At 39.3% G+C, this 23,795-nt stretch overlaps 1 protein-coding gene across 2 annotated transcripts in view; it reads left to right on the top strand.

Moving 5' to 3' along the window:
* The first annotated feature begins 818 nt into the window (after positions 1-818).
* LARS1 (leucyl-tRNA synthetase 1) overlaps positions 819-23,795 on the top strand; it is a 71,393-nt gene continuing 48,416 nt past the window's right edge. The window contains exons 1-10 of one of the 2 annotated variants that reach the window (XM_077773040.1): positions 819-988; positions 8,544-8,662; positions 12,340-12,427; positions 13,032-13,112; positions 16,213-16,350; positions 19,995-20,156; positions 20,726-20,838; positions 21,687-21,750; positions 23,173-23,240; positions 23,344-23,569. In XM_077773040.1, the coding sequence (XP_077629166.1) occupies positions 983-988; positions 8,544-8,662; positions 12,340-12,427; positions 13,032-13,112; positions 16,213-16,350; positions 19,995-20,156; positions 20,726-20,838; positions 21,687-21,750; positions 23,173-23,240; positions 23,344-23,569 (1,065 nt within the window). In that variant the 5' untranslated portion in view covers positions 819-982. Of the gene's footprint in view, positions 989-1,073; positions 1,145-8,543; positions 8,663-12,339; positions 12,428-13,031; positions 13,113-16,212; positions 16,351-19,994; positions 20,157-20,725; positions 20,839-21,686; positions 21,751-23,172; positions 23,241-23,343; positions 23,570-23,795 lie in introns of those variants that run through there. The other variant, XM_077773041.1, reaches the window with a different exon arrangement.

Genomic DNA, 23,795 nt, shown 5'->3' with positions numbered 1-23,795 from the left:
TGTGTGTGTGTGTGTGTGTGTGTGTGAGAGAGAGAGAGAGAGAGAGAGAGAGAGAGAGAGAGAGAGAGAGATACAGACAGAGCTTGAGCCAGGGAAGGGCAGAGAGTCCAGGCTTGGAGCTGTCGGTCCAGAGCCCTTTTCTGGGCTGGGGTCTCCAACCCTACTCCAACCCACAAATGGCCAGACTGTGACCTGAGCCAAAGTGGGAACCTTAACCCTGAGGCACCCAGGTGCCCTTGAAGAACTTAATTTTAACTTTTCCTGCATTTTATTTTAAACGTAAATAGCCACACGGGACTACCCTACGGGACAACTCAGCCTTGGATGGCAGAGCAGTTGAAATAATGGGCTTGGATTGGAACCGGTAGGTTGCCAGCCTCACGCTTAAAAATAGAGATTGTTAATAAATGGTTGTAAAATGTCTGACTCCTGGGCTGTTGGATGCCACTGACAGCATTAAATATCTACGCACAATGGCAAGCCATAATTAGCACTTCGGTCACTTCAGACGAATAACCCGTGCATCCTGGCATCCTGACAGACACCTTAACCCAGCGCCACGGGGTGAGAAGGTTGAAGGCCAGGCAACTGGACCGGAGGCGCGCTCGCAGCGGTCCGCGACTTCGAACAGCCTCATGGACTTTGTAGTTCAACCTGCCCCTGACGTCACTACCGGTGTCACCGCCGCGTGACCTGGCGGGTCATTTCCGGTAGCCCGTAGTTCCTCTATGGGAATTGTAGTCGACAGGTGACTGCTGGACTGGGGCTCTAGTGGTCTGGAAACTACAATTCCCGGCGGGCGAGGAGATGCACGAGGCAGCGTTCGCTGTGAGCGGGCGATTGCCTCATCAGGTGTGAAGTGTGTGCTCTAGGGAACTGGGAGGCCTGGCTGCCCCCCGACGGAAGGGAAAGGTTGTGATCACTGCTTTGGGAGGATCGCCGAGGTCACTGTCGTAGGTTGCAGAGTTGGCTGGGCGGTGCCATGGCGGTGAGTGCCGGCGGGAGCAGAGTCCGCTCAGCCCGGCCTATAACCCGGCTGATGTCTGCTTTTGCCAGAAGCTAGGGGGCTCCATGTGGTAGCCGTTGTCCTGCAGGGAAAAATCCTTTTCTAAAGAAAGGGAACGCCTTGACCCCCACGCTCAAGGTGTGCATGTTATGAGGATGTGCCTTTTCTTGCTAGCTGTTGAGCCCGGAGCTCGTATCTTTAACTTTATACACTATTTAGTGTTATGTGTTTTAATCTTACTGAAGTGTCTAAAACCCATTTGGAGAGAGAGAAGTAGGTAACCTTGTACCTTCTTTTAACATAAAAATTATTGAGTGCTTCCTTTTAAAACAGACCAAACTCTCTATATTCATGGCGTTTACAGGCGTGTATGTGTGTGTGTGTGTGTGAGAGAGGGAGAGAGAGAGAGTTACACAGTAAAATATTTAGCAAAATAGCCAGGTACCAGAGAGAGAGAGAGAGTTACATAGTAAAATATTTGGCAAAATAGCCAGGTGACAGTAAGTGCTGTAGAAAAAAATAGAGCAGGAAGGGGAGACTCTTAGGTGTGAGGTGGGGTACGGTTGCAGGTTTAAAACGGTAATCAAGAAAGGCTTTGCTAAGAAGGTGGCATTGTGGCAAAAAGGAGGTTAGGGAGCAAGCCAGGCAGCTCCATGGAGGAAAAGGTTTCTGGACAGAAGCCACGCTGAGTGAAAAGCAAGGAGAGTCCTGTATCCAGTGATACTGGAGTTAATGATAGTGTATGTGATGTATATTGATGGGTGGATGGATGTAGGTCATGTAAGGCTGCTGGGTTCAAGAAGGCATGGGAAGAAGGGGACTGGAGATAATGAGTATGGATAAGTCTTGAGGTATTTTATAAAGGAGAGCAGAGGATTGAGGTAATAGATGAAGGTAAAAAGAGGACTTTATTGTCTTTTTCTATTTTTTTCTTTTTTTAAAAACAGAAGAAATTACCAATACTTGTGTGCTCATGGAAATTGGCTCGTAGGAAGGAAACATTGATGTGGGAAAAGGATGATTGCTGGGGTGCTGTTCCTGAATAGAACAGAGGGGAGGAGATCAAGTGCATCTGTGGAGGGGTTAAACAGGACCACACTCATCTATAGTTAACAGGAAAGAAGACAGACTATATAGGTACATAGGCATGTGGGTAGGTAGATGCGATGAGGGAGGCTGTGAAAATGTTCTGTTCACTTCGTGTTCTCATTGAATTAAGAAAGAAGGTTATCAGCTAGCAATAAGGATGGAAGAGGAAGTGCTGGAGGCTTGAGGAGAGAGGAGAAAGTATAAAACAATTGTCCAGGACCTTTCTGTCGATAGAACTTTCTGTATTTGCACTAATTGGGTAGCCCCTAGCCATATGTGGCTATGGAGCACTTGAAACGTGGCTAGTGCCGTTGAAAGACTGAATTGTAACATAACTGTAAAATTAAGTCACGTGTGGCTAGTGGCTACTGTATTTGACAGCATCCACATTAAAGTTTGAGAAGCGCTAGTCTAGGAGAAGGAGTAACTAAGTGGATTTCAGAAATTAGTGTTGCTGGGCATCATTTGATATTAGTGGACATGAATTAAAAAATTTTTTTAACATTTATTTATTAAGAAAATGTTTAATGTTTATTTATTTTTGAGAGAGAGAGAAAGAGACAGAGTGAGGGGGTGGGGACAGAGAGAGAAGGAGACACAGAATCTGAAGGAGGCTCCAGGGTCCGAGCTGTCAGCACAGATTCCTGATGTGGGCCTCAAACTCACGGACTGCAAGATCATGATCTGAGCCAAAGTCAGACACTCAACCAACTGAGCCACCCAGGTGCCCCATAACATTTATTTATTTTTGAGAGAGAGAAAGAGACAGAGTGTGAGCAGGGGAAGGGGAGAGACAGAGGAAGACATAGAATCTGAAGCAGGCTCCATCCAGGCTCTAAGCTGTCAGCACAGAGCCCCATACGGGGCTTGAACTCACCAACCTCACCAACGGTGAGATCGTGACCTGAGTTGAAGTTGGACATTTGACTGACTGAGCCACCCAGGCACCCCAAGTGGACATGAATTTAAATTGAGGCCAGTGAACATGGTTGAGTGCTTATCTGTTGCCACTTTGAGCTGCCCACGTGAAGGAACAGAGCAGGTGGATAGAAGGGATGGAGTTTTGCCAGGCAAGAATGGTAAAGGGAAAAGCAAAGGATTATACAGATGGATTTAAGGAATAGAAAAGAGGACGTAGGGTGGTAGGTGCCTGAGGATTAGTGAAAAAAGGTCATGGTCAGTAGGACCTAGTGGGGTTGAGGAATTACTGGAGTTGGAATTCTAGCAGAGTTGGGATCAATAATATCAATAACTAAAATTTCTTATTTGTCATGCTTTGTGTTTAGCATTTTATTTGAATTGTCTTATTGAGCCTCCACACTAATCTATTCGAGGTAGGCACTTTGCAGTTCACAGGTGAGGAACCCCAGGCTTAGAGAGCTTACCTAACAGGTCTGACTTCTCATAACTAGGACAGGATGAAAATGATTAGACCTCAAAGGGATTGATTCATTTTTCAGTCACTGTGCCATCCTGCTTTCCAGGAAAAACATGCCTTCTGATTCCTGGTCCAGGGCTTTTTCTGCTGTTCCAAGTTCCTCAGTGCCTCCCCACCATCTGCTCTCCCCCATGATGATATCCTTAGCTGATGTGGAATTTGCAGGTCTGTCTTTTTCTTTCTTTCTTTCTTTCTTTCTTTTTTTCGTTGGTGTTAATGGGAATGAGCTTTTCAGTTTGGAAGACTTTAATACATTTTTCTTCTTTTTAGGTCTTATATAAGGAACTGGCAATATTTCTGGTAGATCTGATTGTTTCACTTTACTTACTTCTTGGCCTCTGGAAATATTCATGTTTTACACTGTCATGGTACTGGGCTGACATTAAAGTTAGTTTCATAGGAAGAATTCAATAAGAACTCCCTTTAGAAAGAACAAGTAACAATAAAAAATAATTAAATGTACTGATTACTTATTCTGTGCCATTAGTGTTTTACATAATTTTTACCAGAACAACCCTATAAAAGTAGATGCTATTATTATCCCCATTTTATTGATGGGGAAAGGCATCAGGTCTACTTAGAGGAAGAATTAGAATTCATTTGGTCCCACACTGGAGCCCAGTCTCCTTTTTTTTTTTTTTTTACAAATAGTTTATTGTCAAATTAGTTTCCACATAACACTCAGTGTGGAGCCCAGTCTCCTAATCTTTGTGCTACCCCTAAGTGCAAACTAATTAGAAAATTTCTTTTGCAAACATCTCCCCTAAAGAAAGTTTTCTCTTGCCAGAGGAAATCTTACCAGTAATGAAGTGTGTAAGACAATAAACATGTGATAGCATTGATAGGATACTAGTTTTTATTTTATAATTGAATTTATATATAGCAAACTATAGTTTTTTTCATGTCAGAGTAGTTTTTATTAAAAACAATTTTTTTAATGTTTATTTTTGAGAGAGAGAACATGTGCACGACCAGGGAAGGGGCAGTAAGAGCCAGGCTCATCACAGAGCCCAGTGCAGTGAGGGGCTTGAACCCACAAACCGTGAGCTCATGACCTGAGCTGAAGTCAGATACTTAATAGACTGAGCCACTCAGGTGCCTCTTTAAGATTTTATTTTTAAGTAGTCTCTCTACCGAGCACACAGCTGGAACTCACAACCCCAAGATCACGAGTTGCATGCTCCACTAACTGAGCCAGCCAGATGTCTCCATGACTTTTCAAAGTATGGAAACCTTTCTCGTTTCGTCTGTGCCTCTGTGGCAAAGTTATTCCTTTAATCCGTCATTTTACTTCCTCCTTAAGCAGATATTTCATCTTTCTGTTGCTTGTTTTTGTCTCCTATTTTAAACGTAGTTAAAAAGTAGGAAACCATTCTTCGGTTTAAAATATAGGAAACTGAAAATAGTACAACAGAGCAGATGCCTTTTAGTAGATGTGTATTAAATCTTAATTTAAATAATATTGGTTATTATATAATACACAAAGTATATTTAAGATGGTTCTTGGAGAAATAGTGTTAAGTTTGGAGTTTTTTTGATTGCACAAAATCCCTCTTTGCAAAGTGCTCAAAATTGTGTAGCCATTTAAAAAGTAGCTAAGAATCCAGTATTTTTGATACAGTGAGAAAACTTATTGATTGATTGATTGAGAGCAAGGAGGAGGGAATGTGAGTCGAGATGGGCAGAGACAGAGAGAGAGAGGGAGAGAGAGAATCCCCAGCAGGGTCCACACTCAGCAGAGAGCCCAGTACGGGGTTTGATCCCACAAACCATGAGATCATAACCTCAGGTGAAATCAGGAGTCAGATGCTAAACCAACTGAGCCACCCAGGCACCGTGAAAGCAGTTTTTGTAAGCTCTACATACATTGTGGGTCTTCGGCTCATAAAACCGAGATCAAGAGTCACATGCTGTATTGACTGAGGCAGTCAGGCATCCCATTTTTTTTTAAAAGTAATATAAAATATATGTGTATGGATATATATTAATTTTTTTAAATGTTTATTTCTTTTTGAGAGAGAGATACAGTGCAAGCAGAGGAGGAGCAGAGAGAGGGAGACACAGAATCTGACGCAGGCTTCAGGCTCTGAGCTGTCAGCACAGACCCCAGTGTGGAGCTCCAACCCACCAGCTGTGAGATCATGACTTGAGCTGAAGTCAGATGCTTAATCACCTGAGCCACCCAGGTGCCCCCTTTTTAAAAAAAAATTAAAGTTTTAAAAAATTTTTTTAGTTTTTTAANCTGCACTACAGCGTGAGCCTGAGGCAGGGCTTGAATTCATGAACTAGAGGATTATGACCTGAGCTGAAGTCGGATGTTCAACCCACTGAGCCACTCAGGTGCTCCAATTTTTAAAAATATTTATTTGAGAGAGAGAGAGCGCGTGCAAGCGAGCGTGTGTAAGAGTTGGGGAGGGACAGAGAGAGAGAGTTTAAAAAACTTTTTTTTAGGGGTGCCTGGGTGGCTCAGTCGGTTAAGCGTCCGACTTTGGCTCAGGTCATGATCTCACTGTTCGTGGGTTCGAACCTCTCGTCGGGCTCTGTGCTGACAGCTAGCTCAGAGCCTGGAGACTGCTTCAGATTCTGTGTCTCCCTGTCTCTCTGCCCCTCCCCTACTCACGCTGTCTCTCTCACTCACTCAGAAATAAATAAAACGTTAAAAATATTTAAAAAGAACCCTTTTTTAAATGTTTATTTATTTTGGAGAGAGAGACAGCATGCTTTTTCTAAACTTAAAATTAAAAAAAATTTTATTCTAGTGTTTATTTGTTCTTGAGGGAGAGAAATACAGAGTGTGAGCAGAGAGGAAAATCCAGAAACCAAAGCAGGCTCCATGCTCCAAGCTGTAAGCACACAGCCTGATGTGGGTCTTGCACTCATGAACTGAGAGACCATGACCTGAGCCGAAGTTAGACACTTAACCAACTGAGTCACCCAGGGTCCCTGAGCATACTTTTTTTTTTTTTTTAAAGTAAGCTCTATAACCAATGTGGGGCTTGAACTCATGACCATAAAATCAAGAGTCACATGCTCTACTGACTGAGCCAGCTAGGCACCCCACGTTTTTTAGTAGTATAAAATATATGTTTAGATATATAAATGTATATATATATTACAGTTTATTTGAGAGAGAGGAGAAAGAGGGCACAGGGAAGGGACAGAGAGAGCGGGAGAGAGAGAATCCCGAGCAGGCTTTACACTGTCAGCGTGGAGCCTGATGTGGGGCTCAGACTGATGAGCTGTGAGATCATGATCTGAGCCACCCAGGCACCCCTAAATATATATTTTTAATTGAACTCTATGCTCAGTGTGGGGTTTGAACTCATGACCCCAATATCAAGAGTTGCGTGCTCTACCTACTGAACCAGCCAGTCGCCCCAATGGAAATCATTTTTTTAAATTGTTGGGTGAAAGGACAAAGAGAGGCACTATTAAAGGAGACTGAGTTGCAGTTATTAGGTAACTTTTTTTTTTTTTAATGTTTTATTTATTTCTAGGAGAGAGAGAGACAGCGTGAGCAGGGGAGGGTCAGAGAGAGAGGGAGTCACAGACCAAAACAGGCTCCAGGCTCTGAGCTGGCAGTCAGCACAGAGCCCGACGCGGGGCTCGAACCCACGAACCGCGAGATCATGACCTAAGCGAAAGTCGGACGCTTAACCGACTAAGCCACCCAGGCGCCCCAGTTATTAGGTAACTTGGCAAGGTCGTCTTGTGTAGTAGGTTGTAGAAGTATGAGTAGAACCCAGGGGCACCTGGCTGGCTCTGTTGGTAGAGCATGTGACTCTTGATCTTGGGGTTGTAAGTTTGAGCCTCATGGTGGGTGTAGAGATTACTTAAAAAAAAATCTTTAAAAAAAGGTATGAGTAGATATTTCCTCATTTGAAAATTTGCAGAATCTGGAAGTGTTCACATGTAAGAAGGGGAGCAAAATCTAATTTCAGTTCTGATAACTTTACCAGAAAATACAATTGTAGAGACTAATACTAAATTCCAAAACAGAATTTGATTTGTGTATGGTCCATTAGCATCCAGCTTTCACACTTGTCTGTTCCATAAGTGTTCCATTCCACTCCAGCTTTTGCTCACTTGCTTTTAGAGCATCTGGTTGTTTTTCACAGAGTCATAAACTGAGAAGGAAGCTCTAACCTTTTTTTTTTTTTCAGCGGTAGAATGATCATGCATGTTTTTGTACGTTTGCTTTCATCCACAGGGAGCTTATGGAATGATGGCAATGTTGCTGGTACAGCCGATATGTTAGAGACATGCTTGCCCTTCTTTGTTTCATTTAAATTTCATATTAATAGTCTATTAACCAATTTGAAGAGAAGTTCTTCATCAGTTGCCTTGAGAAACACATGCAGATGACTAACTCTCCCTCAGCCTCTTCCCATTGGGTTTCAGCATCCTTCTTTGATTGGGCATAATTGCAGCTTGGCCATTTTGTACTTTTCTCTTTCTTTAAAAAAAAAAATTTTTTTTTTAAATGTTTATTTCTTAGAGAGATAGAGAGAGACAGCATGAGCAGGGGAGGGGCAGAGAAAGGGAGACACAGTATCGAAAGCAGGCTCCAACTCTGAGCTGTCAGCACAGAGCCCAATGTGGGGCTCGAACTCACGAACTACAAGATCGTGATCTGAGCCAAAGTCAGACACTTAACCAACTGAGCCACCCAGGCACCCTGATCTTGTACTTTTCCAAGTATTCACGCATCTTAACTGAACAGGAACTATCTTAACTAAATAGGAACAGTATCTGTTTCGGTGTCTGATTTAACAAAAGTATTTCAAAGCTCTTTATATATTTTAGTAATTCATTAACTAATCCCTTTGATGTTTAAAGTAGACAGGTCCTGATAACACTGATTTTTAATCTTGTTTGTTTAAAGTTCATGATGACCATGAAAAAATTGCCTTTCAGTAAACAGCTTGTTCTGTGTGAACCTATTTTTTTTTCTTTTTCAAGTAAGACTAAGTATAGAGTGGATTGTTGTACCTCTTTTGTGTCTATTAGGAAAGAAAAGGAACAGCCAAAGTGGACTTTTTGAAGAAGATTGAGAAAGAAATCCAAGAGAAATGGGATACTGAGAAAGTGTTTGAGGTTAATGCATCTAATATAGAGAACCAGACTAGGTGAGTAATACTTTATGATGTTGAACACCTTGTGTTCCCCACATTGTTGGCTACAGAAACCCTTTGTGGAAAGGATAAGGCAGATAGTATTTATAATGTCTGAAACGGGCTGAAGGAGGTAACTTTTACTTTCTGGATTTCAAAGTAAGATTTTTTTTCCAATAGAATTTTTTTTTTTTTTTTAAGTGAGCTCTGCCTACTGTGGGACTTGAACTCACCACCCTGGGATCAAAAGTTCAATGCTCTACTGACTGAGCCAGCCAGACATCCCTCCTATAGAATTCTTAAAGGACTTTTTTTTACATAAGAGTTTTTTTTTTTAACTACTGTTTTTCATATTTAGACAAAGGAGAATGTTTTGAAGTTTTGTCTTTCCTGACTGATAAAATGAGATCATTCTATCAGAGATTGATATTATGGTGCTACTTATTTCCAAAGACACGAAATATTAAATTTTGAAGGGTTTCAGGGGCACTTGGGTGGCTCAGTCAGTTAAGCGTCTGACTTTGGCTCAGGTCATGATCTCGTGGTTTATGAGTTTAAGCACCGCGTTGGGCTCTCTGCCATCAATGTAGAGCCCTCTTCAGATCCTCTTGTCTCCCTTTCTCTTCCCTCCCTTGCTTGCCAGCTCACGCGTGTTCTCTCTCTCTCTCTCTCTCATAAATAAATAAAAAACTAAAGAAAAAAACAGGCCCAACTCTTTAAAAAAATTTTTTTCAAGAGTTTCTGTATTTGAAGATCTTTTAAAAATAAATTTTTTTAAATGTTTATTTGTTTTGAAAGAGACAAGAGACAGAGTGAGTAGGGGAGGGACTGAGTGAGGTGGAGACAGAATCTGAAGCAGGCTCCAGGCTCTGAGCTGTCAGCACAGAGCCCAACGTGGGGCTCGAACCCATGAGCTGTGAGATCATGACCTGAGCCGAAGTTGGACACCCAAATGACTGAGCCACCCAGGTGCCCCAAAGATCTTATTTCATAAATACTATATTGCCTTAGTGTTAAGCATCAATTATAAGACAAGCCACAGATAATGATATGATACTAGGGAAAAACAAAAACAAAATCAACTGCCCCCAAACAGTACTGTAACAAATGTGTGCATCAATTATAAGATGCATCTCAATTTCAGATACGTTGAAATGTAGAAAAATGTTCTTGTTACAATGATGAAATGCATTGACAATAATTATGATAGTAGCTAATGTGAAAAACTTATTGGTCATTATGCAAAAGCTTAGGAAATAGGCCATTTTTAATATACACGTTATCATTTAATCTTTTTAGTAACCCTTTAAGGTTAGCAGTATTTTTATCCCTATTTTATTTTATTCATTTATTTATTAATATATTTTTTAAGTTTATTTACTTTTGAGAGACAGAGAGGGACAGAGCACAAGCAGGGGAGGGGCAGTGAGGGAGGGAGACACAGAATCAGAAGCAGGCTAAAGGCTCTGAGCTGTCAGCAGAGAGCCCGACACGGGGCTGAAACCCACAAACCGTGAGATCTTGCCCTGACCCGAAGTCAGATGGTCAAGTAACAGGGCACCCACCTTATTTTATAGATAAGGGTACTGAGGTACAGGGAAGCTCAGTAACCAGTTCAGGGTTGCTTAGCTAGGAATTGACAGGGCCTGGACTACTTTTTAGGACTTTTTTTTTTTTTGAGAGAGAGACAGCATGAGCAGGGCAGGGTCAGAGAGAGGGAGACACAGAATCCAAAGACAGGCTCCAGGCTCTGAGCTAGCTGCCAGCAAAGAACCCGACGCGGGGCTCAAACTCACAAACCGTGAAATCATGACCTGAGCTGAAGTCAGAAGCCCAACCGACTGAGCCACCCAGGCGCCCCCACTTTTTAGGACTTTCTGATTTCAAAAGATATCTTCCTTGCTACTAAGCAACACTCTACAGGATTTTTTCTTCTATTTCTTTTTTTTTTTTTAATTTTTAATGTTTTATTTATTTCTGAGAGAGAGAGAGACAGCGTGAGCAGAGGATGGTCANCACATTTAACTTCTTAAGGTAATATTACCTTAGATGGAATTTTAAAAAAATAAACTTGAAGAAAAATAGAAACATCTATGCAACAGATCTTTTCAGTATTTGTAATAATTTCTATTTGTACACATTCTTTTTAAAATTAGAGGATAAAATGTTAAAATCTCTATGCTTCCAATGTGAAGATATGCTGCATATATTATTTCAAACTGATAACAACTTTATTTTTTTTTTATTTTAACGTTTTTATTTATTTCTGAGAGAGAGAGCGAGAGAGAGACAGCGTGAGCAGGGGAGGGTCAGAGAGAGAGGGAGACACAGAATCCAAAGACAAGCTCCAGGCTCTGAGCTGTCAGCACAGACCCCGACGCGGGGCTCGAACCCACAAACCGTGAGATCATGACCTAAGCTGCAGTCGGACGCTCAACCGACTAAGCCACCCAGGCACCCCTAGAGGATTTTTTTTTTTAATGTTTATTTATTTTTGAGAGTGAGAAAGTGTGCATGTGCAGGGGCGTACAGAGAGAGAGGACAGAGGATCCACAGTGGTCTCTGCATTGACAACAGAGAACCCGATGTGGGGGTCAGAGGCACCAACTGTAAGATCACAACCTGAGCTGAAGTCGGACACTTTACTGACTGAGCCACTCAAGCGACTCTGAATTTGGATTTTTTTTTAAGAGTTTTTTTTTTTTTTTTNACTGTGATATTCTCTCTGATGTTATACTTTATAGCTTTTGTTGGTTCCAGAATTTTGGCCAACTTCAGGGAAAGTTACCGAGAGTGAACTGAAAAAGCTGCTTTGTTCTGTGAAAGAAAATGAAGTGAAGAACTTAGAAATTAACATTGAATGAAAAAAAATTTTTTTAAGTAATATCTGCACCAACATGGGGCTTGAAATCCCAACCCTAGAGGTGCTTGCTGTACCAAGTGAACCAGCCACATGCCCCTGTATATAATTTTTAATGAAGCTTACAGGTGAGCAAATAAAAGTGATGCATTGTTTAAGGACACAGACTTAGATACCCCCTATTCAAAATCAAGGGGATGACAAAAGTAGAGGGGAGGGGTAAGGAGCACACCATATAGATTCAGGGGGCCCATCACTTGGATAGTGTGTTTACAGGCATTCGTTTTATTGTGCTTTGTAACTTAACATAGGTACGTTATACATTTGTTTATAAGAGAAGGTAATATAGTATAAATTAAACAGCTTTAGAGAAGTGCTTTTTAACTTAATTTACCATGTGTCACATAATACTGAGAATGTTTTATTTTACCTGATGGGCTTTGAATTGCTCTATATATATCTAATGAAGGCAAATCTCATTTAATCATGAAAATATTAAATAAATCCGGTTTCCTAAGAGTATTAAAATTATCTTTAGTAAATTATTTTTACTCGGCATTTTAGCTTGTTAGACCTTCAGTGTTTGCTACAAGAATATTTATTTCTTTAATATCTAACTATAAGTATCCTATTTTTTCTGAATCAAAAGTAAGTTTCAATTTCAGAGGGCTTTTAATTTCCAGATTCATATATCTGCTTTTAAATGTCTTTTGAATAATAAAGTTTAAACAAGTTGTTTGTAGTAAGCCTTCTCTTCACCCTACCTCCTCATTTTAAAAGTAACTTAACGTTTTCTTTTCTGTACTTTGTTTTTCTCATGGTTGTTTTGCAGCAAGGGCAAGTACTTTGTAACCTTCCCATATCCGTATATGAATGGGCGCCTTCATTTGGGACACACATTTTCTTTATCCAAATGTGAGGTAATGTTTCCTCTGTGTTTAACATAATGGGATGGAGGGTCTTTGATAAACACTATTTTGAAGAAAATGGCATGTATAGAATTTATTTCCTGTTAAGTGAACTTAGGATTCCTGAATTTTAAGCATAAATTTTATGTTTTTATTTAGATTAAGTATTCTTATATTTAATTTACATGTGCTGTGTGTATGTGTGCAGGGTTCTAATTATTTATGCGTGGTCATAAGTAATTGCTTTTGGTGAAAAGACAGTAAAAAAGAATTTTGGAATGACTTCCTTTTTTTTTTCCCTTTAATATTTATTTATTTATTTTTGAGTGGGGTAGGGAAGGGCAGAGAGATGGAGGCAGAGAATCCCAGGCAGGCTCCACATTGTCAGTGCAGAGCCTGATGTGGGGCTTGATCCACGAACCTGAGATCATGACCTGAGCAGTAATCAAGAGTTGGACTCTTAACCAACTGAGCCACCCAGGTGCTCCAGGGAATGACTTCCTTCTAAAGGAAGAGGGGAAAAGGAAATCTGAATCCATGATCTTCTTGAACAGTCAACATTCTATATTCATCTAGCATTTAAACTTGTAATTTAAATTTATTTTTCTTTTTGTAGTTTGCAGTAGGATACCAGAGACTGAAAGGAAAAACTTGTTTGTTTCCCTTTGGTTTACATTGTACTGGAATGCCTATCAAGGTAAGATTGCTTTTGGGATTGGTTCCTACTCTTTGTAGCTTAAAGCAAATGTAATGACCAATTTAAGAGGTTGAAATAGTATTTTCAGGTATTTATTATAGTGCATATCTTGGAGTGGATCGAATTCATTATAGTGAAAATTATTTTTTTCAATGAGTAACAATTAAAATTTTTTTAATGTTTATTTATTTTTGAGAGAGAGTGTGAGCAGGGCAAGGGCAGAGAGAGAGACAGACACAGAATCCGAAGCAGGCTCCAGGCTCTGAGTTGCCCGCACAGAGCCTGATGCAGAGCTCCAACCCATGAACGGTGCGTTCATTACCTGAGCTGAAGTTGGATACTCAAACAACTGAGCCATCCAGGTGCCCCAAGAGACAATTTTTTTGAAGTTTATTACGTATTTATTTATTTAAATGTTTTATTATTTCTGAGAGAGAGAGAGGCAGAGTGAGCATGGGAGGGTCAGAGAGAGGGGGAGATACAGAATCTGAAGCAGGCTACAGGATCCGAGCTGGCTGTCAGCACAGAGTCTGACACGGGGCTCGAACCCACGATCTGTGAGATCATTACGTGAGCTAGAGTCAGATGCTTAACTGACTGAGCCATCCAGGTGCCCTTTTATTTATTTTGAGAGAGATATAGAGTGAGCAGACAAGAGGGACGGAGAATAAAAGGGAGAGAATCCCAAGCAGTCTCTGTGCTGTCAGTGCAGAGGTCAATGCAGGCCTCGAACACACAAATTGCAATCATGATCTTGAGCCAAAGTCAGATGCTTAACTGAGTGAGCCACCCCCGTGCCCAGTGAAAATTAATTTTTATAAGACATTTGAAGAAGTGCTTAAATAAAAGGCACACATTAAGGTCTAAGTGATTTCTAAGTAATCTTGATATTTCTCTTGGTGACCTTACATATTGATATTTCTGTTTTCAGGTTAGATAATAACTATTCTCAAGTATTCTTTTTTTTTAATGTTTTATTTATTTCTAAGAGAGAGAGAGAGACAGCGTGAGCAGGGGAGGGTCAGAGAGAGAGGGAGTCACAGACTGAAACAGGCTCCAGGCTCTGAGCTGGCAGTCAGCACAGAGCCCGACGCGGGGCTCGAACCCACGAACCGCGAGATTATGACCTAAGCGAAAGTCGGACGCCTAACCGACTAAGCCACCCAGGCGCCCCTGTTCTCAAGTATTCTTGACATACGTAGTATTTTGGCATAAAGTAATGAACAGGTTTTTTTGAGTTGTATCATATTTTGATCATGTTTGCAAATGTCTTCATTTGTCATAAATTTATATTAGAAATAATTCTCAGTAAAGAAGGGGCCAATTATTGTTGAAAGGATTCCTTAAATGAAAGAGGGTTGGGAAATTTAACTCCCATTTCTTTTGTTCTCCAACCTTTTATTTTGAAAAGTGTCAAACCTGCAGAAGAGGTAAAAGGATAGAATGAATACACATATACCCTTCACTTATAGTTGCTAAGTATTAACATTTTCCATAATTCCTTTGGTTTTCTTAATGCACATGCAATACATGCATACTTTGTTTTCTCTGTTTCTGTGAACTCATTGAAAGTAAGTTACACATATCATGCTGTGTTAGCCCTAACTACTTTAGCATGTATCTTTTGAGAACATAGTTTCATTGTCCCTTCCAAGAAATTTAACATTGATGTAATATTGGCATCTTTTTTTTTAATGTTTATTTATTTTTGAGAGAGAGAGAGACAGAGCACGAGTTGGGGAGTAGGAGAGAGAGAGGGAGACACAGAATCCAAAGCAGGCTTCAGGCTCTGAGCTGTTAGCATGGGGCCCTACATGGGGCTCCAACTCACTAACCATGATCATGACCTGAGCTAAAGTCGGCTGCTTAACCGACTGAGCCACCCAGGTGCCCCCTGTATTAGCATCTTCATCTAATCTCTAGTCAGATGTTTCTAGTTGTCCCCAAATCTCCTTTCTGGCCTTTTTTTTTTTTTTTTTACATTGTATGTTGTAGGTCACACGTTGTATTTGGTCATCACTTCTTTTTGGTTTCTTTGAGTTTGTCATGACATTGATGTCGTTGAAGAGCGTAGGCTAGTTATTTTTGCAGAACGCCCCATATTCTAAATTTTCTGATTGTTTCTTCATGATTACATCTGGATTAAATATTTTGACAAGAATACTACCTTGGTGAGGTGTAAACTTCCTAATGTATCACTTCAAAAGGCATATAATGGCACTTTGTCCCATTTTAGTGATATTAAGCTAATAACTGTCAGATTTCTTCATTCTGAAGGTGGGGTGTTGAAAAGTAATTTGTGGATGATATTTCGAGAGCCTCGGAATATCTGGTTATTCCTTAACCCAGTGGCTTTAATATCCTTTGATGATCCTTGTATGCTTCACTTATTGAATAAGTGGTTATAAAATGGTAACTTTCTAGTTGTGTCATTCTTTCCTTATTAATTAGGTGAAATTCTTTTGCATGGAAGAGTCCCCTTCCTTTTTAAAAGTCATACTCCTCTATTTGCATTTTTCTCTTTACTTTAACTTTGTATCATCTTTGTTTTTGACCGTGGACTCATTATAGTAATTGAGAGGAGCTGGGGTGGAAAGCTGAAGTTCATGTGTTAGTTCTCTGCAGCTTACTAGATTTGTAACTTTGGATAAACCCCTTCATCTCTCAAGTGTGTTTTTCCTAACTAAATGCCTTTCCTATCTACCTTGTAGGGTTGTGATGATGATAGAGGTAAAAGATAGTAATCTTTATAGTGAGAAATGCTGTGATTCATATTATTATTCAAAATGATAACGCTATGTCTTATGTTTTTGAACTTCTAATGTCTAACAAAGTGTACTACATTAAGTACTTTGAGTGTTGAATAGATGCTTGCTGATAAATGCAGTAAAATACTAAAGTATAAAAATACTAATGTATATATTAGTGAAATTTGAGGTACATGAATTTTATCATTTGAGTTTTCTATTGTGATCCACATGTGTATAGATGTATTGCAGAAATTTCAGAGTCCATTTTAGTTGGCCACAGAAATACCAAAAAATTCAAATTGTTTCTACCTCAAGTTTTGAATTTCACTCTAATGTTGTATTTGTTATAGGCATGTGCTGATAAACTGAAAAGGGAAATAGAGCTTTATGGTTACCCCCCTGACTTTCCAGATGAAGAAGAGGAGGAAGAAGAAATCAATGTTAAAACAGAAGATGTAATAATTAAGGATAAAAGCAAAGGAAAAAAGGTTTGGTGGTTAATAATACTAATTTGGTTGAAATTTTATATTTGTCTAATTTATATTTATCTTTTTTTTAATGTTTATTTATTTTGAGAGTGTGTGTGTGCGGGAGGGGTAGAGAGAGGCAGGCTCTGTGCTGTGAGTGTAGAGCCTGAGGCAGGGATTGATCTCACAAACCATGAGATTACAATCTGAGCCAAAATCAAGAATCAGTCGCTTAACTGACTGAGCCACCCAGGCACCCTTGTCCAATTTATCCTTGTATTCCCAGGATTTGGAACGTAAAAAGTACTCAGTAATTTTGAAAAAGTAACAATGCCAAAAATTATTTTTCTAACTTTTCAATGGCTTTTTTTCCCCTTTTTTACTTTTTTTGGAAATAATTTTTGGATTTAGAGAATAATTGCAAGGCAGAGCGGAGTTCCCTCATGATCCCCTAAGTTCCCGTAAGGTTACATCTTATATAACCACATGCAGCCCTGAAAACTAAGAAATTAACATTTGAACAATACTATTCTCTGAAATACAGACTTCATTTGACATTTTTTCTTTAACATCCTTATTCTGTTTGTAGGTCTAATCCAAGATCCCACATTGCAATTACTTGTCCTATCTCCTTAGTATGTCTCCCTAGTCACTTCTGTGTTTGTTTTCCTTGATTTTGACACTTTTGGAGAGTACTGGCCAGAAAATTTATAGAATGTCCCTCAATTTGAGTTTGTCTAATGCTTTCTCATAAGTCATGAGTAGATTGAGAGGTGACATGTTTTCCTTATTGTATCGTATCAGAGATTATATGATATTGGTATCTCATTCCTGGTGATGTTAATCTTGATCATTTGGTTTAGGTGGTGTCTGTCAGGTTTTTCTACTGTAGAGATTCCATTTTTCCCCTTGGTTCATAAATATTTTGAGAGATACTCTGAGGCTATAGAGATAATATCTTTTTAAATTAATTAATTAATTAAAACATTTATTTATTTTTGAGAGACAGATCATGAGCGGGAGATGGACAGAGAGAAAGACACAGAAACCAAAGTAGGCTCCAGGTTCTGAGCTGTCAGTGCAGAGCCTGACCCAAGGCTCGAACCCACACACTGTGAGATCATGACCTGAACCGAAGTCAAATGCTTAACTGATTGAGCCACCAAGGCACCCCAATATTTTCTTTTTAAATATTTTTCTCATTAATTTTAGCATTCATCTGTGGATCTGTGTGATAGTTATTACTGTGTTGTTCCTTTTTTTAAAAAATATTTGTTTATTTTTGAGAGAGGGTGGCTGGCGGAGGGGCAGAAAGAGAGGGAGAGAGAGAATCCCAGACTTCACACTGTCACTGCAGAGCCTTATGTGGGACTTGAACTCAGAAACCATGAGATCATGATCTGAGCTGAAATTAAGAGTCAGATGCTTATCTGACTGTGCCACCCAGGCACCCCATTACCATGTTGTTCTAATAGTGATTTTCCATTTCGTTCATTCTTTTCTCCATTTATTACCTAGAATTCTTCTGAAAGGAATAGTTGTCCTTTCTTCCTTGCTTAATTATGTATTCAGTCTCTTTTTATATCAATGTGGATTTATGCGTATTTATTTTATTCTTTGGGTTATAGGTGTTTTGGAGGGTTATCATTGTAATTACTCAACTTGTTCTGATTTTGGTCACTGAGAGTCTTTTACGCTGGCTCCTGTGTCCATCTGACATTGCTCCTATCTTTTTGCTTTTCTATTTTAAGCACTTTATTATTTTCTGATGACCAAGATACTCCAGGTTTATCTTGTTTTTTCCGTGATCCAGCCCTGGAATCAACCACTTCTCCAAGGAGTCCTGTTTCCTTTTATTGAGAAATGGTATTTAGAAAACTAAGTTCTGAATGCTAGGTACACTCATTTTGGCTCCTCTCAGTAGACAGAGCAATGAAACGTATATATTAACCCTGGTAACCTACACATATGCACCTGTCTATAATAGTTCTTTGTTTATCTCTATATACGTTTAAATAGTTCATACTGTGAGGCACCAGCCTGGTTTATTTGGTAGAGCATGTGACTCTTGATCTTGGGGGTCATGAGTTTGAGCCCCATATTGGGGTTAGAGTTTACTTTAAAAAAAAAAGTTCATACTGATAACCTTGGCTCCATATTAGCACTATGAAGCTCATTCCAGCATTCTCCCTTTGCTAATTTGTGACTTCTTTTTCTGACAGTGAGAAATCTGGCCCTCATTATTTATACTTTGTAATTTATTCAGTACTAGTCCACTGGTAGTTTCAGAACTGCTAATCCATACTCCTGGGAGAAACAGTTTTACCAACTGAAGTATGGTGTTTTTGTATACTTTTTGTCCTTACAGTCTACTCAACCATTCTCTTCAGTTACTTCTCCCCCCCCCCTTTTTTTTTTTGAGTAACTCTGTGCTGATGTGGGGCTTGATGTCAAAGTCTCTGAGATCAAGTTGCATGTTCTACTGAATGAGCCAGCCATGCACCCCTCCAAAGTTCTTTTTATTTATTTTTTAAATGGATTTTATTACTTATTTTTGGGAGAGTGTGTGAGCAGGGGAGGGGCAGAAAGAGAGGGGGACAGAGGATCTGAAGTGGGCTTTGTGCTGATAGCAGCGAGCCCAATGTGGGACTTGAACCCAAGAACCTTGAGATCATGACCTCAGCTAAAGTCGGATGCTCAGCTGATGAAGCCACCCAGGCCCCCCCCCCCCCAAGGTACTTGTAAAGCCCCTTTCTTTTTTACCCACTTCAAACTGTGGTTGTATCATACATTAATAATACTGTTAGATACATTTGTCACAGTCTACATCTCATCTTTGCTTCCTCTGACATCCTGTTTGATTTTTTAAACATGTATGTACAGTAAAATTCAGTCTTTTTAATAGATAGTAGTGTTGGTTTGACAAAGACATGGAGTTGTGTTTCTTTTTCTTTTTTTAATTTTTTTAAATGTTTGTTTATTTTTCAGAAAGTGAGATAGAGTGTGAATGAGGGAGGGCAGAGAGTGAGGGAGACACAGAATCCAAAGGAGGCTCCAGGCTCTGAGCTGTCAGCATAGAGCTCGATATGGGATTCTAACTCACGAACTGTGAGTTCATGACCCGAGCTGAAGTCGGACTTTTAACCAGCTGAGCCCAGGCGCCCATGGAGTCGGGTTTCTAACACTTCAGTACCATACAGAGCAGTTCTATCACCTCCAAAATTCCTTGCTCTGTCTTTTTATAGGTTTATAGTTCAACTTCTTTACCTACCTCCAACCCCTGACATTTGTTTGCCTTTTTGATATTGGTAAATATTAAAAAAGGACAAAACTCTTGTTAGTAGTTTATTCATAACTAAAAAAGTTGCATGTGGTATTAGGAAAAAGGAAATCGAGATTGATGCTGACATCTTATCTTTGATGATAATTCTTTATGGTTCCAGTGATTTAGTTATCTCTGGTGTCAAGGTCTTAATATCAGACTGTACAGTTTGACAGAATAGTACATCTCAATCCTTTAGTATTCTGACATATCAATAGTATATTTTGGAATAGAAAAATACTACCAAATGGGATTATTTACTTAAAATGACTGTGGTCCTAGAATTTGCTAACCAGTTGTTGGTTGGTCCTTGATGGAGTTTGTTTTTACTGGTTATTTTCAGAGTAAAGCTGTTGCTAAAGCTGGATCTTCTAAGTATCAGTGGAGCATTATGAAATCCCTCGGTCTTTCTGATGAAGAGATAGTCAAATTTTCTGAAGCAGAGCATTGGCTTGATTATTTCCCACCACTGGCTATTCAGGACCTGAAGAGAATGGGCTTGAAGGTATGTCCATCACCCCTGTGGTTTAAGAAAATGCGAAGAACACATTTGTATTTATGTGATTATATGAGTTTGGACCACCTCATAATTTAGAATAATTTATTCCACCTGTATTCCACTAATGACTTAGTAGTGTTATTGTTATGGGCCTGATGTAAGCAGTGAAGTACTTTAATATTTGTTGTATTGAAATATATTTTAATATACTAGTGATTAGTAGAAGGGAATTCTGTTCAAAGACTGTGAAGAAGCCAAAGGTTAGCTTGTATATTTAGGAATTATTTGTATTAATAATACAAAGGTATTATTTAAGTGTTCCTTCTTAACTTTTTATAATTTCTATACATTTGTACATATGAATGTGTGTTTAAAAACTTGTAAGTTAAACACAAGTTAATATGATATATATATTTAATAGGCGGAACCTGAAAATTGTTTTCCTTTTATTGTTCGATATAATTTTAAGTTGGAAAATAAATAGTAGAAGAGTAAATAATTGATTGGTGGGCATTTTTATTCATAGAAATTCTGCACATTTCTCAAAAATCACCTATTTCTTTTCTTTTCTGTAGGTAGACTGGCGTCGCTCCTTCATCACCACTGATGTTAATCCTTACTATGATTCATTTGTCAGGTGGCAGTACTTAACGTTAAGAGAAAGAAAGAAAATAAAATTTGGGAAGCGGTGAGTTTGTTGTCCTTCAGTATAATAAAGCAAAAATCATTTAAATCCTGCACTGTAATTCAGTGCCTGACAGATAGTCTTCTTTTTCCTGTGATCCTTTCTCTTCTTATAACTTTTTTCCTTTTTGTTCTCTTGTCTTCTTTGTTTTCCTTTTTGTCTTACCAGTGTTTTAATGTTTTACCCGTGTTTAATGTCTCTGAGCTGCTAAAAACAGGGAGAATAGGAGTATTGGCTGTTATGATCTCCCTGAAGATTCTTTTCAGTCTTTCCAGCCAAGCAGAAAAACAATTTTATTTATGTGTTAGTTTATCCTCTTTTTCTATAAAGTGTTTATGATTTTTCCTTGATTCTATGGATTAATTAAAAGCCACATGTACTTCATAACTGAATTTATATTTTATTTTATTAAAAAATTTTTTAAATGTTTTATTTATTTCTGAGAGAGAGAGACCGTGTGAGCAGGAGAGGGTCAGAGAGAGAGGGAGATATAGAAACTGAAACAGGCTCCAGGCTCTGAGCTAGCTGTCAGCACAGAGCCTGACGTGGGGCTCGAACCCACGAACTGTGAGATCATGCCCTGAGCCGAAGTTGGATGGTTAACCAACTGAGGCACCCAGGCGCCCTTATGTTTTAGAATCTGTTTCATACCACAAAGCCATGACCGGTGTGTATTTTTCAGGGGTATTATCTTTGATGAAGGTGGAAAGTTTTCATTAAATTGGCTGGCAACTACTCATAAAAGCATAAATAATTGATGCAGACGTTTGTTCAGTTAAAAGTTTTAGTTAGAAGAAATATTGTTAGATATATATTAAAATAATATTTGTCACTTCCTATTTACTTTTTAGGTATACCATTTATTCTCCAAAAGATGGACAACCTTGTATGGATCATGATAGGCAAACTGGAGAGGTAATTATTTGTGATGTAGAGTAGCCATTATAATAATTCTCAGTATGGCCATAGAGTTTATGGACTAGATCAGGAACCTAAAAATAATTTTATTCCAGTGCTGAGGTATATTCTGGGGGCTGTGAAGAGGGAAACAGAATGTTATTGTAAGGGTCTGTGTCTTGTTTAGGACCTTATTACTCCAAAAGTTCTGGTACCAGCTGTATCTCATCTGCCTGTGATAGAAAAGCACATTCTTGGGCCTCATCCCCAAATTGCTGAATCAGAAGCCCTGAGGGTGGAGCCCAGGAATCTGTCTTTAATAAGCTCTCACTGTGACTCACATGCAGGCTCATGGTTGAGGAGCGCTCCCTGGAGAATACACTGCTCTAAAAAGAGTATGGGGCAAGGAAATGAGATATGTGGCTAACTGATATACACAGATTCCTTTTATACTTGCTTTGATCATGTGCTTCCTTGCCTATTTCTAAAGCACCTCTAGCCATGCTGACATCAGTTCTTTCTGCATTCCTGTAAGACACATTAGTAACATTATTCTTTGTAATACTTGAGTAAAGCCCGGGTCATTTGCCTAAAGCCGTGGCGCAGTAAATCAACAACAATACCAGAATCTGAACTTAGGATTCCCTATGAGTGCATCTTCCTTTATTACCATCTTTGAATGCATCTGTAGTCTAGCGACTGCTTTTCAAAGTTAGCATTCAATTATGGTGCAACTTATCTAACAAAAAGTGAGAATTGATCAAAATTTTGAATTCATAAGACCCAGTTTACTGACTGTATTAAGTTTTAATATGGTCAACACCAGCAGTTTCCTAAATTCCGGTAGTATGTCAGAGGGTTTTCAAAGCTATTTATTTGTCTTTTGTGTTCTTTGGGATAGTCCCGTGTGAGTCACAGTACAGTTATATTATAGTTGAAGAAGTGAAGTCTCAGACTGTGACTCCCTTGGATCAAGGTATCAGTAACAGCCCAAGCTAGGTTTTGAGTGCAGGTGCTCTGGCCCCTGGTCCAGTGTATTTCTATGATGCCTGCTCTACGGGATTGTTTGATTACATACCCTGACTCCCATTTTGGTAAACACCATTTTGGGTGATTACTCTAAGTCACTCCCCTCCCCTCCCCTCCTCCACTCTCAAGTGATTTCTTAGCAAACTGTCCTTATTTGTAGAATCAGGACTTCCTTTACCAGTTCTGATTTGGTGTGGAGTGGGAGAGTGGTCTTTGAAGTCACTTCTTATACATGAGACTTTATGTGAATGTAGTCAGCTCCCTCATGGCCGTCTCCTCATTGTAAGAAAGAATTATTCTAACAATGCAAGAATCCATCTAAGAAATTTGAATCCAATCACTCACTTACATGAGTGGGTTTAATTCAAATCTTTTTTCTTCTCAAAGTTTCGTTTGTTTTATTTTGTTTAGGGTGTGGGACCTCAGGAATATACTTTAATCAAGTTGAAAGTGCTTGAGCCGTACCCATCCAAATTAAGGTAGGTTTGCCAAAGAGTTACTGCTTTATCTTTCTGAAATAACAGATGCAAGAGAATCCACAGCACTTTCTTTGCATACACATATATATTTTTTTCTTTGTAGTGGCCTGAAAGGGAAAAATATCTTCTTGGTAGCTGCTACTCTCAGGCCTGAGACCATGTTTGGACAGACCAACTGTTGGGTTCGCCCTGATATGAAGTACATTGGATTTGAGACGGCGAATGGTGATATATTCATCTGCACCCAGAGAGCTGCCAGGAATATGTCCTACCAGGGCTTTACCAAACACAATGGCGTGGTGCCTGTTGTTAAGGAATTAATGGGGGAGGTGAGTTGGGTGGCAGATTTCTTATTTTAGTGCTTAAATTTAGAGGAACATTTCATCTATGACACTTGAGAAAAGAACATTGAAAAAAAATTTGTAATTGAGGAATACATGCAATGTGCAAATCGTAAGGTCTCTATTTTGGTGCAGTTTTATTACATGTGTACACTCCCGTAAGCACCACTCTAATCAAGGTACAGACCAGTTCCGGTAGTCCAGAAAGTGCTCC

The sequence above is a fragment of the Crocuta crocuta genome, unplaced genomic scaffold (genome assembly GCF_008692635.1).
Source record: "Crocuta crocuta isolate KB4526 unplaced genomic scaffold, BGI_CrCroc_1.0 scaffold107, whole genome shotgun sequence".
Lineage (NCBI taxonomy): Eukaryota > Metazoa > Chordata > Mammalia > Carnivora > Hyaenidae > Crocuta > Crocuta crocuta.
This window is presented reverse-complemented; position numbering and strand designations above follow the sequence as displayed.